Below are 16,215 nucleotides of genomic sequence, written 5' to 3'. Positions count from 1 at the left end.
CAGGTTGTCTGTGTCCTCCATAAGGCAGTTCCCTAGGTGCGCCTGATTGGGGCTGATTTGGGAAGGACTGTTCTCCTCCTTTGCTTTGGACGCTGTCCAGGGATTTGTGTTCCTTCTTAAAGTAGCACTATCCATGTCCATATATAACGAGCACAGAGGTGAGGGTATTTCCAGTCATGGACAAAAGAAATAAGATGGCAGCAAATACTTGCCTTGTTAATGAACTTAAAAGAGACCTTTCTTTTAGGTCATCTTTGCTTTGAACCAGACCCTCCTGCAGCAGGAGAGCCTGCGAGCGGGCAGTCTTCAGATCCCCTACACGACGGAGGATCTCATCAAACACTATAACTGCGGGGACCTCAGCTCCATCATCCTCAGTCATGACAGCTCCCAGGTGAGCACCTTTCCCTCTGCTAAGCTCAGTACACATTTAATTATAGGAATAAAAACATTACCTGGCGACATGTACATCCTGTGTACAAAGGATTGAGATCATGAGGGCTCTAGAAATAAAATGGGCAGATTTAGATGTCATTGAATGAGGCACTGCAGCTAATGAAAGTTTTACAAACCTTGTAAGAACAGAGAGGAGCACTGATTAGGGCTAATTCCAGGATTCCAGCCAAAGGATGAAGCTTCAAAGGATTTAACAGCGGGCCACATGAACAAGCCTTGAGGAAGGGAAGGGTTCTGAGTCTGATGACCTCCTGGCTGACTTAGGTCACACTTTTGCAAAATGATGGAGCAGAACTTTGACTGCAGTTTCAGTGGCCTCTAGGAACATGTGGGCAGGATGTTAACTGTGTATTCACAGAATGCTTCCAGGATTGGGGCATCAGAGCTTGGAAGGCTGCTAGCATTTGCAGATGTGGAGTGGATCATTGCATCCTGTGGTATTGCAGGATGAATGTGGCTGAACTGGTGGATTGAGTGTTTGTCCAGCTCAGCCTTACCTGTGGGCCACTGAGTGGAAGGAAGCAGCTGGTCGGGCCTCAGAAGATCATGGTCTCCTTCCAGGGGGGAAGTGGAACAGATCTTTGTTATGCTTTTATCAACAGGCTTCCCATGGGACAAGCCATGGTCCCTTCCCCTCCTCTCTAGGACTACATGCAAATGGCAAAAATCAGCTAAACTTCTGAGGTAGGGGATTGTGTTGTTTCCCCCACCCAGGACTGGTGTCCGCATGCATGAGGACACTGGAGAGGGGAGACAGGAGCTCGTGGGTGTGGGTCATGCTGTATAGGTCTATGTTAAATTTGGGGACCCAGTCGTAAGGAGACATGTATGAACATGAGAGCTGAAGGAGAAATAGCAGCAATGGGGAGAAGGACAGTAGAGACTGAGTGCAGCATCAGTCCAGAAAGGTGGCATTTCATGAATGACAGAAGCCTCAAAAGACGTAATGAGCATCTCCAAAAATCTAGAGGAAAAGGAAGTCAGATCAAGACAAAGTGAAGCAGGAGGAAAGGGAGAACAAGAAACACATTAAAGAAGGAAAAATAGAGTTGGTGGTGGTGATAGATCTTACCTGCACACTTGCTGGGGGTAGGGAAAGGGGAAGAAAAATCAAGATCAATTGGGAAATTGACATTTGTAGCAGCAGAAAAAAGTTAATGTGGGTGGAGGATTTGGTCATTACGTGGGCAAATGGTGAGGCTGGCGGAGCAGATAATACAGATGTCTTATGCATTTCTCTCCTGTGACTTTCCCATACCTGTCCTGCCCACAGGGCCCCTACAGGAGGTCAGGGAATGTGCTGCCACTGTGAGTGAGGGCTAGGCTGGCCAGCAGGGAGTGGTGCAGGCTTTGGGTGATGTTTGGAATTTAGAAGGTGGAGCAGGATGTCAGAGGGAGATCACCCTGTGTATCTGACGCTGCCTCTGTAGAGAGGCTGGTAGAGAGGGGAGCTCTGCTGAAGAGAAGAGATTTTGGGAAATGGGCAGGGAATCTCACATAAATGACTTGATTTAAAAAGAAAGATGACAGAGTAGAAGATGAAGGCTGTCGATGTGAAAATGAGAGAATATCATTTCGAGGCAATAGCAAAAGGAGATCTGTTATCCATAAGATGAAAGTTAATGCTATGTTACAGAGTCTGAGGACTTTGGAAAACTTTTTGAGAGGCTACTGGAAGCAGCAGCAGCAGGCAGGGTAGATACTGACCAAGATAACGGGTAACATTGTTAAGTCCCTGGGTGGAGGAGACAGCATGCACCCAGGGGGAGAAGTGGGAGGCTGAGATTTGGGACGCCAGACAACTGAGCGGGTGGGGAGAAAACATGGAGGGCTAGCCTTACCGGTAGCTCCTGTGCTGCAAGAACCATGCTGATTGTCACAATTTTGATGCAGTTGCATCCTGTTATTAGCCAAAATACTGAAACTGGCTAACATGTATACCAGCATCAAGAGAAATATTTGCCAGGTAGGCAAAGAACACTGGGGAAAGCAAGGGAAAGAAATAGGAAGTGGAGAAATAATGAAAATGTAAAGTAGAGGATTTATAAAACATTTAAGTGTTCATACAAATTTCATGTTTTTGGTAATAGAATCTAAAATGTGTAACTATATAAGACTATTTTTATAAGAAAAGCATGTGTGAATCACACAAGTTAAAACTATGGATGTGCTGTGCAGACGGTGTCTTTTTTTTTTTTTTAATAAACACATGGCATCAGACAGAGCCATTTAACTATTATGCTATTAACATTGTAAATAGCATAAGAGTTCATTCAGTGCACTTCACTTAATATTTTTTTCACTTTGGTTACAGGGAATGTGATATAGTTGGAAACATAGCAGACAGGAAACTCCAAGAATGGCGTCACTCTTCTCTTGACAACGTCTTGACCATCTAGTTGGGGGATTTGATGCTCCAATGAAGTAACTTTGTTAATAACTCCATTGCCCCCCCTTTTTTTCTCTTTATTTTGGTGGAGGTTCCCAATTTTATTAATGCCACGCTACCGCCTCAGGAGCGCATCACTGCTCAGGAGATTGACAGCTACTTACGCCGGGAGCTGATCTACAAGCGGAATGAGAGAATAGGGAAGCGGGTGAAGGCCCTTTTGGAGGAGTTCCCTGACAAAGGCTTCTTCTTTGCCTTTGGAGCTGGTGAGTAGTGGGTTACCTCTGAGTAGCCTCTGAAACCTGAGGCTTCTCCCAAGAAGGGAATGTTGAGGTGAACCCCTGCTTAGGGCCTGTGTTAGTCATGAAGCAAGACGAAGGGAGTGACACTTGCCTTGACTTAGTTCAGTTGCAGAGTGGCTCCAGCTGGGGATGGAGCATCCAGCATGGTTGAAATGTTGCTGGATGAGCTGGTGCATGTGACATCACCCATAGCTCTCTCCACACATGGGCCAGCTGGGAAAGCATTTTTGTCCTCTGAATTTCATACTTAATCCCAACTTCTTCCTGGTACTTTTCGCTTTGTGAACTTTCACTAAAAATATGTTTGTCTTTACTCTTCTACCTGACAATGAGCCTCCCAAGGCCAAGGCCTGACACATCAGCTGTTACTGACTGTTAACAGCACACATGGAGAGAGAATAGGACAATTATTTTCTTTTGTGGGCTTCTTGAAATAAATTTTATCCCCCGGAGTGACTCTGACACAGAATTCTTTGCAGCCTCAGGAATTGAGGATAAAAATGCCAGAGGCTGGACAGTATGCAGAAAGATCATTTGCTGGACTGGGCTTTGTTGTCTCATATTTTTTCTGCTAACTTCATAAACTTAAACAAGTCATGTCCCTCAGGTTTTTTTACCAGTAAGATAGGGGGTTGGAGAGAAGCAACTCTGAAATGGCGGGGTGAGGGCCTCCAAAAACCTGTTCTCCCATAACAGCAATAAGAACACTGGAGAAAATGGTCAAAATCAACTTTTCCACGGCTCTGGAAATTAATTAAAGGTTTGCAACAATCCTAGAAGTGTTTATTTAAGAAAACTGGATGAATTTTGATAGAAGCAGTGGGCTTTGTGGCATTTTAACTTGTTCTGTTTTTATCTCCCTTTTCCCAGCTTCACAGTAGTCTTGAAAATCAGGAGCCTTGAACTACACTAGCTGTGAAAACCATTTGCCTAATGGTTACTAGAGGGGACAGAATGGGTTCAAAGTTCCTCCAAAGCTCCATCCTCAAAGAATCATCACTATTTGACATGTCCAATAGCTCCCTGAAATTTCCATTCCCAAGCTTGTCTTCATTTGAATTGACTCAGAGCTTGCTCTGTGTGAATAGCCCTATTCTTATGGTGTTTGTTGAAAACAATCAGTGGCAGCAGTTTAACATCATAGTTGCTGGAAATAGCAATATTAATTGAAGCTTACAAGGGGCTGCCCAAAAAACTTAAAAGGAAAATACCATAGGGGATTTTGAAAAGCTCTAAAATATTCCTAGAAAGTCACATGCATGAGAAGGGCTGTGCACATGCCCAGGAAGGACCTGAGAAGGTCCTAATCTCTCTCACCTCTGGCTGATCTTGAGGCTCGGTGTAAGCAGGGTGTGAAAGCTAAGGCAGGGTCATAAATTGCCTGCTGAAGCATCAAAGACACGCCCCCAAACTCACACAGACCCTCTGCAAAGGTTGGGAAACTTACCAGTTCAAGGAATTTAAGGAAATCTCTGTTCAGTCATTAGCCAGCCACTAAGCTAACTGAGCAGATCCTTCAGTGATCACACACAACAAAGAATACAGACTTTAGAGACTTAGTCCTAGAAAATCACTGAACAAACAGCAACAACAGTACACCTGGGAAGAGGGGACAGGAGAAAATGATTTCCAGAGTTGATATGTTATGTTATTTAAATGTCTAGTTTTCAATAAAAAACAATTATAAAACACAGAGCAAAACTAGAAAGTATGGCCCATACCCAGGGAAAAACAAGCAACCAACAGAAGCTGTCCTTCAGGAAGTTAATATCTTGGACTTACTAGAAAAAGACTTTAACACTAGTTATTATGAACATATTCAAAAACTAAAAGAGGCCGGGTGTGGTGGTTCATGCCTATAATTCCAGCACTTTGGGAGGCTGAAGCAGATGGATCACTTGAGGGCAGGAGTTCGAGACCAGCCTGACCAATATGGCAAAACCCCATCTCTACTAACAATACAAAAACTAGCCAGGCGTTGTGGTGCGCACCTATAATCCCAGCTACTTGGGAGGCTGAAGCAGGAGAATTGCTTGAACCTGGGAGGAAGAGGTTACAGTGAGCTGAGATCACGCCACTGCATTCCAACCTGGGCCACAAGAGTAAAACTCCATCTCCAAAACAAAAAACAAAAAAAAAAAAACCAAAAAATAAAAACCAAAAAACCCTAAAATAAACCATTTCTAAAGAATTAAAGGAAAGTTTGAGAACAAATCTCACCAAATACAGAATATCAATAAAAATATAAAAATTATTTTAAAAGAACCAAATAGAAATTCTGGATTGAAAGTATAGGAACTGAAATGAAAAATTCACTGGGGGGACTGAACAGTAGATTTGAACTGGAAGAAGAAGAATCAACATACATGAAGATAGGTTGATTGAGATGATTCAGTATGAGAAAGAGAAAGGAAAAGAAATGAAGAAAAATGAATAGATCTTCAGATACCTGTGAGACACCCTCAAGTGTGCCAATGTACACCTAATGGGAGTCTCAGAAGACAGGAGAGAAAAAAAAAAAGAAATAAAAAGAATATTTGAATTTAAAATTGCTCAAAAATGTCTCAAATTTGATGAAAAATATTACTCTGCACATTCAATCAATGAACTATAAGTTGTATAAAATCAAAAAGTTTCACACCAAGGCATATCATAGCCAAACTGTCAAAAGCCAAAGACACAGAATCTTGAAAGCAGTGAGAGCAAGGCAGGCAAAGGATTCCCAATAGGATTAACAGCAGATTTCTCATCAGAAGCCATGCAAGCCAGAAGGCTCTGGGGCACATACTCAAAATGCTGAAATAAAAGACTGTCAACAAACATTTCCACATCCAGCAAAACTCAAAAATGAAGGAGAAATATGTTGCATGTGAGCTGAACAGAATTTGTATTCTGCTACTGTTGGATAAAGTATTCTTTAAATGTCAATTAGATCAATTTGATTGATGATGCTCTTCAGTTCAACTATATTCCCCATCTGATAATTCCAGAATCTCTATCGTGTCTGAGTCTGAGTCTGATGCTTTCATTGTTTCTTCAGATTGTAATTTTTCTTGCCTCCCAGCGTGCCTTGTAATTTTTAACTGAAAGCTGGATATGATGTATCTGGCAATGGGAAGTAAGGGAAATATGTTTTTAGTGTGAGGGTTTATGTTAATCCTTCTCAGAGTTGGGCTGTTTAATGTTTTGCTGTGGTCTGAATGTTCCTAAAAACTTGTGTGTTGAAACTTAATTATTATTGTCATAGTATTAAGAGGTGGAGCCTTTGGGAAGTGATTAAGACATGAAGGCTTCACATTCATGAGTGGATTCATGCTTTTAAAAGGACTGGAGGAAAGTAGCGTAGGCTCTTTTTTGCCCTTATGCCTCCCACCATGTGAAGATCTAGCATTAGCCCCTCCTGCCATGTGAAGACTCAGGAAGAAGGCCCTCATCTGGGCATGGTGGTGCATGCCTGTAATCCCAGCACCTTGGGAGGCCACGGCAGGAAGATCACTTGAGCTCAGGAGTTTGAGACCAGCCTGGTCAACACAGTGAGACCTCACTTCTACAAAAATTAAATAAAAATTTAGCTAGGCATAGTTTGCCTGTAGTCCCAGCTACTTGGGAAGCTGAGGTGAGAGGATCACTTGAGCCCTGGAGGGTGAGGCTGAAGTGAGCTATGAACATGCCACTGCACTCTAGCCTGTGTGACAGAGTAAGACTCTTGGTATTAAAAAAAAAAAAAAAAAAGGCTCTCACCACGCACTGAATGCCTATGCCTAGATTTTGGACTTCCCAGCCTCTAGAACTGTGATAAATAAATTTCTATGATTTATAAATGACCCAGTCTGTGGAATTTTGTAACAGCAACACAGACTAAGGCATATTTGATGTACCTCTGGGTCCCAGAGGCTTCAGTTTCCTCTAGTGTCCTCTAGTTTTTCCTCTAGTTTTTTTGTCTTTGTGTTTTCTTAAGAATGTTTCTTAAATAGAGTCTGAGTCTTGCTGCATTTTCACCTGTAATCCACTGTTATTTTACTGGAGCCCTATTGATGTGATGCTAAAGTGAAGATACCATTTCATACTCGGTTATAATAAAAAAGATGGATAGTAAAAGGTTTTGGTGAAGACATGGAGAAATTGGCACCCTCATACATTGCTACGGGGAATGTAAAATGGTGTAGCCATTTTGGAAAACTGTTTAGCAGTTTTTCAAAATTAAACATGGGGCTACCATTTGATTCAGCATTTCAACTTCCAGATATATGCCTAGAAGAATTGAAAACATATATCCACACAAAAATTTATACACAGATGTTCATGGCAGCATTATTTATAACAGCCAAAAAGTGGAACCAAACCAACTGTCCATCAACTGACATGGATAAATAAAAGGTGATATATATATATACACAATGGAATATTATTTGGCCATAAAAAGGAAAGAGGTACTGATATATGGTACTACATGGATGAACTTTGAAAACATTATGCTAAGTGAAAACAGCCAGTCACAAAATCATATGATTATATTTATATGAAATGTCCAGGACAGGCAAATCTATAGAGACAGAAAGTATTCATAGATTAGTAGGTGCCAGGGGCTGGGGTCAGAAGGATGAAAATGTTTTAAAATTAGATAGTGGTCGAGCTTGCACGACTTTCTGAATATGCAAAAAAATCAATGAGTGGCATACTTTAAAAGAATGAATTTTATGTTATGTGAATTATATTCAAATATTAACAAAACTTATAGAAATATGAGGGGTTTGGGTCCCATATCATGCTCATTGAAAAGTTCTGCCACAAAACAAATTGCAGTTTGTGCCCTCAGCAGTGCCTGTGAGTATGTGGCAGTTTTCTTCTTCTGTAAGTCGTGTGTTTCATGTCTGGATTGGGTACCATGTGCACATTTCTACGGTCTCAACAAATGGCTTCCTGTAACAAAGCTGTTAGCCTGGGCCTCACTCTTGAGGCACCATAACAGTGGTGCAGGCCCCAGATGAGAAAGTTAGGAAACAGAGCCAGTGGTGGTGTCCCAGTGCACCACCCTGGGTCTGCGTGGATGGAAGGTGCCCAGGTGCTGGAGTGTGGGTTTTTGCTTTCCACTCCTGCCAGACTTAGGTGAGCTCCCAAAAGCTTCCTCTATGTCCAGTGCAGGGGTAATGGGGCACTGGGGAGAGGGGAAAGGTCGACTGAGTTCTGGGCTGGCGGGAGGCTGGAGCATAGCTTGGTCTGAGCAGTTCGGTGGCTGGGCCCTCATGGTGGGGGTTGTGCCAGGCAGGTGGCACAGGCAACACCAACACCTGAGCTTTCCCATTACTCAGGGCTCGACTTGTGATACTGATGCAGTGCTAGATGGGGGCGTCAGGAGTGCCCAGGGGCTGTGACCCCCATCTAGCACCGGCTCCTTCTAGGGCAAAGTTATCTTCCTGTAGCCGCTTTCTCTCTGGGCCTTCTGAAGGCTAAGATGAGCAGAGGAAACTACAGAAATTGCTCCCAAACACATTACTGTGTGCTTTTAAAACTTAAAAGCTGTGTGGTTAGCAAACTTTTAATTGCAAAATGAGGATATCTGAAAACGGAAAGTACTGGAGTTTTAAAATCAAGCAGCAACTTTTGTCATGGGGATGTGTATATAAAATACGAAGATTACAAATGGAAATCACCTTTGCAGTAGAAGAAAAATTGAAGTCAGAAGTGCTAAGTAGAAACTATAATCACTTGTTCTAAATTGCCAGTTCCTTATCTGCAAATGAATAACTTAGGATGAGTGGTGAAAGACACGACTTTTTTTCTTATTTAGGTGTCGATCTTAAATCAGCTCATGCTGATTTTTGGCTCCTGTTTGCCAGGGTTACTTCTCCAGTGGCCTCCTCTCCTACCCCACATTTCTAGGTTACAGCTATCACCCCTGCACTGGCAGCTGTCTAGGCTGGTCTAGGCTGCAGGGAGGAGAGGGGAGGATGGGAGGGAATAGTTTTGCCAGACTTCCCTTTCTGAGCCTCTGCTGACCCATGAACCCCACCTTTGATGCATGAGGGTGAAAATGAAAGCAGGAACCACGGGCCTTCTGCTTCCTTCTTGGGGCCTATTTGCTGTACTGCCACAGGCTCCCAGGGTTCCCTGGTTTTGACTCCTGAGACCATAGTGGGTTTGTCCTATGCAGAAACCTCCAAGAAGGACAGATCTTAGATTAGATTGCCTTTACTTTTTCTAGAAAGTGGTGATTGGGAAGTAGCCACTCCTTTGGTCCCACCAGCCTCCCTGTTTTCTCAGAGAGCATATTTGCATTCCATCCTGTAGTTGGGAATTCTCCCCTGCCCCCGCCCCCCTTTTTAAAATTGAGACAGAGTCTTGCTCTGTCATCCAGGCTGGAGTGCAGTGGTGCAATCTCGGCTCACTGCAACCTCCGCCTCCTGGGTTCAAGTGATTCTCCTGCCTCAGCCTCTTGAGTAGCTGGGATTACAGGTGCCCGCCACCATGCCTGGCTAATTTTTGTATTTTTAGTAGAGATGGGGTTTCACCATGTTGGCCAGGTGGGTCTTGAACTCCTGACTTCAGGTGATCCACCCGCCTCGGCCTCCCAAAGTGCTGGGATTATAGGTGTGAGCCACTGTGCCCAGCCTGAATTCTTGTATTTTCTCCAGACCAGTGTCCTCACCTTTCAGGATCCTGCTCACATATCACCTCTTCTGGGAGGTCTTACCAGGTTGCAGTTTGATGTCCAGGCTCTCCCCTTAGCTGTGTGACTTCAGGTAACTTGCTGCATTGTTCTGATCTTCAGTGTCTTCGTCTCTGAAATGCTACTGATGCTGCCCTGCCTGCCTTGCAGGACTGTTGGCAGGCCTGATTCCAGAAGCTCTCTGGAATGGTACTGCGCTGGACAGATAGGCAGGGGGCTTGGCAGGGTAATTTCTTGGTTCTTGGGTGTGTGTTTGGAAAGTATGATTGGTGGTCCTGGGAGCTGCAGCATTTCAGACTGTTTTTCTCACTGCAGGTCATTTCATGGGCAACAACACAGTGCTGGACGTTTTGCGGCGCGAAGGCTATGAGGTAGAACACGCCCCTGCTGGACGACCCATCCACAAGTAACTGCCCTGTGCTTCTATCTTGGCTGGGGAGCTGAGACCCTCATGGGGCTGCCTGGGCACCAGGGTGGGCTGCTATCCTGGGAAACTCCAGAGAACCCCTCCCTGGTCATTTCCCCCACACTTGACCTTACATGGACATTTGGCACCAGCTCAGCTGGCTTTGTGTGGCTGGGGCTGTGTCAGACGTGGTTGGCAGGGTGGACACTTTGGACTGCAGAGGCCACACTGGCCTTTTTCTCAGTGGTGTTTGGGGAGCAGGGGAAGGTGAAGGGAAGGTTGCCTAGGGGTCGAAGGGTAGGGGAAAGGAGGAGTAATTAGGCTTAATGTCCAGTGTCCTTTGCCCTAGGTGCTTTGGAAGTTTTTGGGAGGCAGAATCGGGCCATGACAGTGGTAAATAGGCCAGAGGGGTTAGGGGTGAAGGCAGTGCATGTCTGACCCCTCTCGGGGCAGGAGCAAGTCCCTCCTCTTTCTCTGAGGTGTTTCCTCCTCCCTAGGTTTTTTTTTCTCTCTCTCTTTTTTTTTTGCCAAACTGCCCTCTGCCCCTGCAGACCCTTCTGTAAAGAACTCAGGAGGCCCTCAGCAATGCTGTCCACCCACTGGCCTCCCAACTGGTCGTCCATCCTGGTGGGCCCCAGGTGTCCTTCCTCTTCCCCTGCAGTAGTCTGCTTGGGCTGTCATAGCAACCACCACAGACTGAGTGATTTAATCAACAGAAATGCATTTCTCACAGTTCTGGAGGCTGGAAGTCCCAGCTCAAGGTGTCAACGGGACTGGTTTCTCTTGGGACCCCTTTGCTTGACTTGTAGATGGCCATCTTCTCTTCCTGCTGGCACGTGCCATTTTTACCTGTAAGTGAGCATCCCTGGCCTCTCTTCTAGTAAGGACACTGGTCTTATTGGACTAGGGCCCTCATTTTAATTGAATCACCTCTTTAAAGGCCTTAACTCCAAATGGTCACATTCTGAGGTACTGGGGATTGAAGCTTCAACATGTGAATGTGGGGGGCACCCATCAGCCCCCAATATCCTCTCCATTCCTCTGGCCCCTACTCCCTCCCGATCCATGGTCAGCAGCCCCCTTCTCCTGGCAGAGGTCTCAGCTGTAGTGAGAGCGCTCCAGGATGCAAATGCCCATCCCCTGACAGAGGATCCAGCAGTTGCGTCTGCCCGAAGGCTGCCCATCTCCAGCTGCCCTCTTTCTCCTCAGAAGGCCCCCTTCACCGCACCTTGTCTCCCTGTTCCCCCTCACCCCAGAGGCTCCCACCTGGCAGGAGCCATGATTTTTCCAGTCTCCCTCCAAGCAGGAAATCCTGGATACATCCTGGACTTCTCTTATCCCCACCTGTCTTCACGCCCTGTATTCAGTATGTCAATACTGACCGCCCTTCACAGAGCACTTTCGAGCTTACGGAAGGGCTGACATGAGACTGCTCATTTCCCTCCTCCACCAGGCTTGTGTCTTCCTCCAGTAAAGACTCGCTGGGATTTGTCCTTCTCCATTTCCATGGCCACCGCCCCATTCCAGGCCCCTCTCCCTCTGGTTCACTCTTCACCCTCCTGTGGGACTAATCTTTCCAGTGTCCCATATTCAAACCCTCCGTGGTTTCATACTGTTCTCTTTCAAGGTCATTGTCTTCACGCGGAGATCTTGGCACTCAGACCCTATCCTTCAGCACGGATCTGCTGCTTGCTTCAGAAGAGCTTCCATCCTGTCCCCGCCTCTCCACCTTTACTGACGCTACTTCCCCCGTCTGAGGAGCCCTCCTCTCCTCCCCTTGACCGGGAGGATCCCGCCCCTGCCTGAGTCAGCTCTGCTGCAGGCTCACGTCTCCTGCCTCTGTCCTTCCTGTTCTCCTTCAGATCTGGAGGAGCCAGCCCTTAGGGGTTCTCTGTGCCCTGCAGGACGGTGGGTCTTTCCTCCCTCACTGGTCTCTGGTCCCTTCTCAGCTCTTCCTGCCGGGCTGACTGGACTGGGGTTCAATGCACTGTCCCTAGGGTGCTGGAGAGGGCCCTACCTGGGGAGTGTGTGTGTGTGTGTGTGGGGTGTGTAATGTGTGTGGAGTATGTGATGTTTGTGTGTGTGTGTGTGTGTCTGGTGAGTGGTGTGTGAGGGGTGTGTGTTGTGTGTGTGATATTTGTGTGCAGGGTTTTTGTGGAATATGTATGTATGGGGTGTGTGTGTATGTCATGTGCACGTGTATGGTGCATGTGTGGTGCATGTCTGGTGTGTGTGTTTGGTATGTGTGTGTGTGAGGGGTGTGTGTGGTATGTGGTGTGTGTGGTGTGTATAGTGTGGATGTGTGTGGTACATGTCTGGTGTGTGTGTGGGTATTGTGCCTGTGTGTGGTGTGCGTGTTTGTGTGTGTGTGGGGTATGTGTGGTGCATGTCTGATGTGTGTGCTGTGTACGTGTGGGGTGTGTGTTGTGTTGTGGTACGTGTGGTGTGTGTGGTACGTGTGGTGTGTGTGTGTGTAGTGTGTGTGGTACGTGTGGTGTGTGTGGTATGTGTGGTGTGTGTGTATTGTGTGTGTGTGGGGGTATGTGTGGTGCATGTCTGATGTGTGTGCTGTGTATGTGTGGGGTGTCTGTTGTGGTATGTGTGGTGTGTGTGGTACGTGTGGTGTGTGTGTGTGTTGCTGGTTGTTCCCAGGCTCCTTAATTCTGCCTCTAACCCTGACACCTGCCCTTAGGGAAAGGAAGGTCAGGAATTGGTCTTTTTAGAAGCTCTCCAGGAGATTCTGATGCCCAGTGAAGGCTGAGAACCAGTGTTCTCACTTTCCTGGGGAGGAAAAGAACATTTATTGGTGGATCATCCAGTGGTAGCCAGGTTTATATGGGCTCTCTGTTAATGCTCAAAACCAGCCTGCAAGGGAAGTTTCCTTCTCATTTACTAATGAAGAAACTGTGAAAGGCCACACAATTAACCAGGACCAGGAAATAACCCAGACCCATCCACCTCCTAAACCTTTTCTTTCTACCCTTTCTTCTCCCACCTTTTACTTCCTAGCCTCTATGTCTTTGTTCATGCAGTTTCCTCTGCCAGAGATTCTTTCCCTACCCACACTATCCCCAGTTCTCTCTATCAGAATCTGTGAGATCCAGCACAATTGCCACATCTTCCTCCATTGCTCCAGCCTGGGTTCATCCTGTGCATGACCCCAAGGAACCTACAGTTTGTGCAAGAGCTCTTTCTTTCTTCTAGAGCCTCCGGACAAGGATCTAATTTTCAAAATTGGATTTCCAGGAGTACCTATCCTGGCATCTGGCACATGATAGGATCTCAGATAGGACTGATTGCTGATGTGCTACTATCATTGCTGGTGCTGCTCACGTGCATTCATTTATTCAGCCAGTGGGGGACCTGAGAGGTTTTAGGGGTGAACGTGCATACAGTGGTCCCAGGTGAAGCCATGAGAGAGGATGAGGTCTCCAAAGGAGCTCCTGTTCAGGAAGAAGGGACAGGGTCCTGGGAAGCTAAGGACCCAGGGAAGTGGGTTGGGGGAGAATGCCCACAAAGGGGGGCTGGCAAGGAGGACCAGGGCAGTAGGAGGACACCTGTTTCCTTCTTCCCCTCCTCGGCAGCCATATGGTAGTCCTTAAGGGATGATTCTGGTCATGTGGAACTTGAATCCAGGGCAGGCTGGTGTGGCTGGGGACATGAGGGCTGTTAACTGGTGATCTAGCTTACTTCAGGCCCTGCCAGCTCCCTTAGTCTTGGGGTAAGCCAGTATTGGGGAGACAGAGATGGGTGTGCATGTTGGGGTGTGGGGAGGGCAACTAGCAGCTGCCACTCTCCACTTGTCAGCAGGCTGGAAAACACAGGAAATGCTCCTGAATGTGAGGCTGCTATTCTTTCAGCAGAGAAGAGAAAGAGATGGGGTTCCTGTTGGGCTAATCTGCAGAGGGCTTAGCCAGTTTCTCCCTCCTCCCCCCGGGATAATGGATGCTATGTTAGTTTTCTATTGCTGCTATAACAAATTATCATAAACTCAATGGCTTAGAACAACACAGATTCATTATTTTATAGTTCCGGAGATCAGAAGTCTGACACAGGTCTCACTGGCTGAAATTAAGGTGTGGGCTTGGCTGCATTCCCTTCTGGAGGTTCTAGATAATTTGTTTTCTTTTCCTTTCCAGCTTCTAGAGGCTGCCCACATTCCTTGGCTCGTGGAGACTTCCATCTTCAAAGCCAGCATTGTTGCATTTCTATAACCATTCTTCCATAGTCATATCCCCCGCTGACCACAGAAGGGTTCTCTGCTTTTAAGGGCCCATGTTATTAGATTGGGCACACCTGGATAATCTGGGCTACTCTCCTCATCTTAAGGTCCTTAACTTAATCACACCTGCAAAGTTCCTTTTTACCGTGTAAGGTAATGTGTTCCATATTCAAACCCTCCGTGGTTTCATATTGTTCTCTTTCAAGGTCATTGTCTTCACGCGGAGGTCTTGGCACTCAGACCCTATCCTTCAGCACGGATCTGCTGCTTGCTTCAGAAGAGCTTCCATCCTGTCCCCGCCTCTCCACCTTTACTGATGCTACTTCCCCCGTCTGAGGAGCCCTCCTCTCCTCCCCTTGACTGGGAGGATCCCGCCCAGAGCTTCCAGGGGCAAGATCATGGACATCTTTGGGGATCTGGCAGATGTCCCTTTGGTTACACAGTGGGATGCTCTAAGGTTCTGATCAGCCCTGCTAGGGTTTATACAGCTTCACTCATTCTCAGAGGACTGGGAGAAAGAGGGATGCACCTGAAGTAAGGATCTACTGAGTGCTCAGCACTGTGTGAAGCATGGTGTTTGGGCTGTTTTAATCCTCACAGCAACAAAGTAGGATAGGTTAATTTTATACAAGTGGCAGAGGCTCAGAAAGGTCAATTATTTTGTCTAAGGCTCCAAGCCTGGGGTCTTTTCCTTGTCAACCAGTGTGTTTCTTTCTTGGAGACTTCTATGGAGTGAGGAGGCTGCGTGAAATGCAGGTAGGGGGCAAATAGGCTATCAGCACAAGGGGGTAGCCCTATATTGTAGCCAAAATGATCATGGGCTTAGCATTTGTGGGTAGAAGTTTAGCTAAACTGTGAGAATCCAAGTGGGTCAAAACATGATAATCTAGATCTTGAGCCTGTGACAGGATCCAGTCCAGAGGCTCTATGGTGGATTGGGTGTGTTCAGCAGCTGGAATTTTCTATTTGAGGCAGAAGAGCAGTCACCTCTATTGACCTAGAGACCCTTAAACCCCTGTCTGAGTCCATGTGAGCATTTGTCTGTAGGATCTCCCTGGAGATTACAGTGACACTAATTTCTACTCTCTATATTTTCTACAATGAGAATGGATTAGCTTTATGATGTGAAAAAAATCTCAACAATGAATGTTACTTAAAAACAGCAAAGAATTGGCCAGGCGCGGTGGCTCACGCCTATAATCCCAGCATTTTGAGAGGCTGAGGCGGGTGGATCATGAGGTCAGGAGTTCAAGACCAGCCTGGCCAAGATGGTGAAACCTCGTCTCTACCAAAAACACAAAAAAATTAGCTGGGCCTGGTGGCACGTGCCTGTAATCCCAGCTATTTGGGAAGCTGAGGCAGAGAATTTCTTAAACCTGGGAGGCGGAGGTTGCAGTGAGCCGAGATCGTGCCACTGCACTCCAGCCTGGGCGACAAAGCAAGACTCTGTCTCAAAAAAAAAAAAAAAAAAAAAAAAAAAAAAGATGGCACAGAATCCTTCTTGTAACCTTGTGCAGGTCAGTTTCCTCTCCCAGGTCTTCAGTTTCCTCAGTTATAAAGTAGGTGTTATGATTCCTTAGGACTCCTTAGCTTAGAAATACGAGGGAAATAAAAACTAGGAAGAGTAAAGCTAATTTCTTCTTGACCCCTACTCTCCAACCCCCACCCAGGGCTATTAACTTGGCTCTTAAGCCCTGGCCTTGGCTACCTGGAGTTTCTGGGGTGAGGTCTTTGTTTGTTGTGAGTTGAACAGAAACAAAGCTACGATTTGTC

At 46.2% G+C, this 16,215-nt stretch overlaps 1 protein-coding gene across 2 annotated transcripts in view; it reads left to right on the top strand.

Annotated features, from left to right (window-relative positions):
- TRABD2A (TraB domain containing 2A) overlaps positions 1–16,215 on the top strand; it is a 57,942-nt gene that overhangs the window by 37,127 nt on the left and 4,600 nt on the right. Inside the window, exons 3-5 of one of the 2 annotated variants that reach the window (XM_023224904.2) lie at positions 248–394; positions 2,937–3,111; positions 10,130–10,220. In XM_023224904.2, the coding sequence (XP_023080672.1) occupies positions 248–394; positions 2,937–3,111; positions 10,130–10,220 (413 nt within the window). Of the gene's footprint in view, positions 1–247; positions 395–2,936; positions 3,112–4,017; positions 6,380–10,129; positions 10,221–16,215 lie in introns of those variants that run through there. The other variant, XM_023224905.2, reaches the window with a different exon arrangement.

The sequence above is a fragment of the Piliocolobus tephrosceles genome, chromosome 15, assembly GCF_002776525.5.
Source record: "Piliocolobus tephrosceles isolate RC106 chromosome 15, ASM277652v3, whole genome shotgun sequence".
Lineage (NCBI taxonomy): Eukaryota > Metazoa > Chordata > Mammalia > Primates > Cercopithecidae > Piliocolobus > Piliocolobus tephrosceles.
Note: the sequence above shows the minus strand (reverse complement) of the source record. Positions and strands in the feature narration are given on the sequence as shown.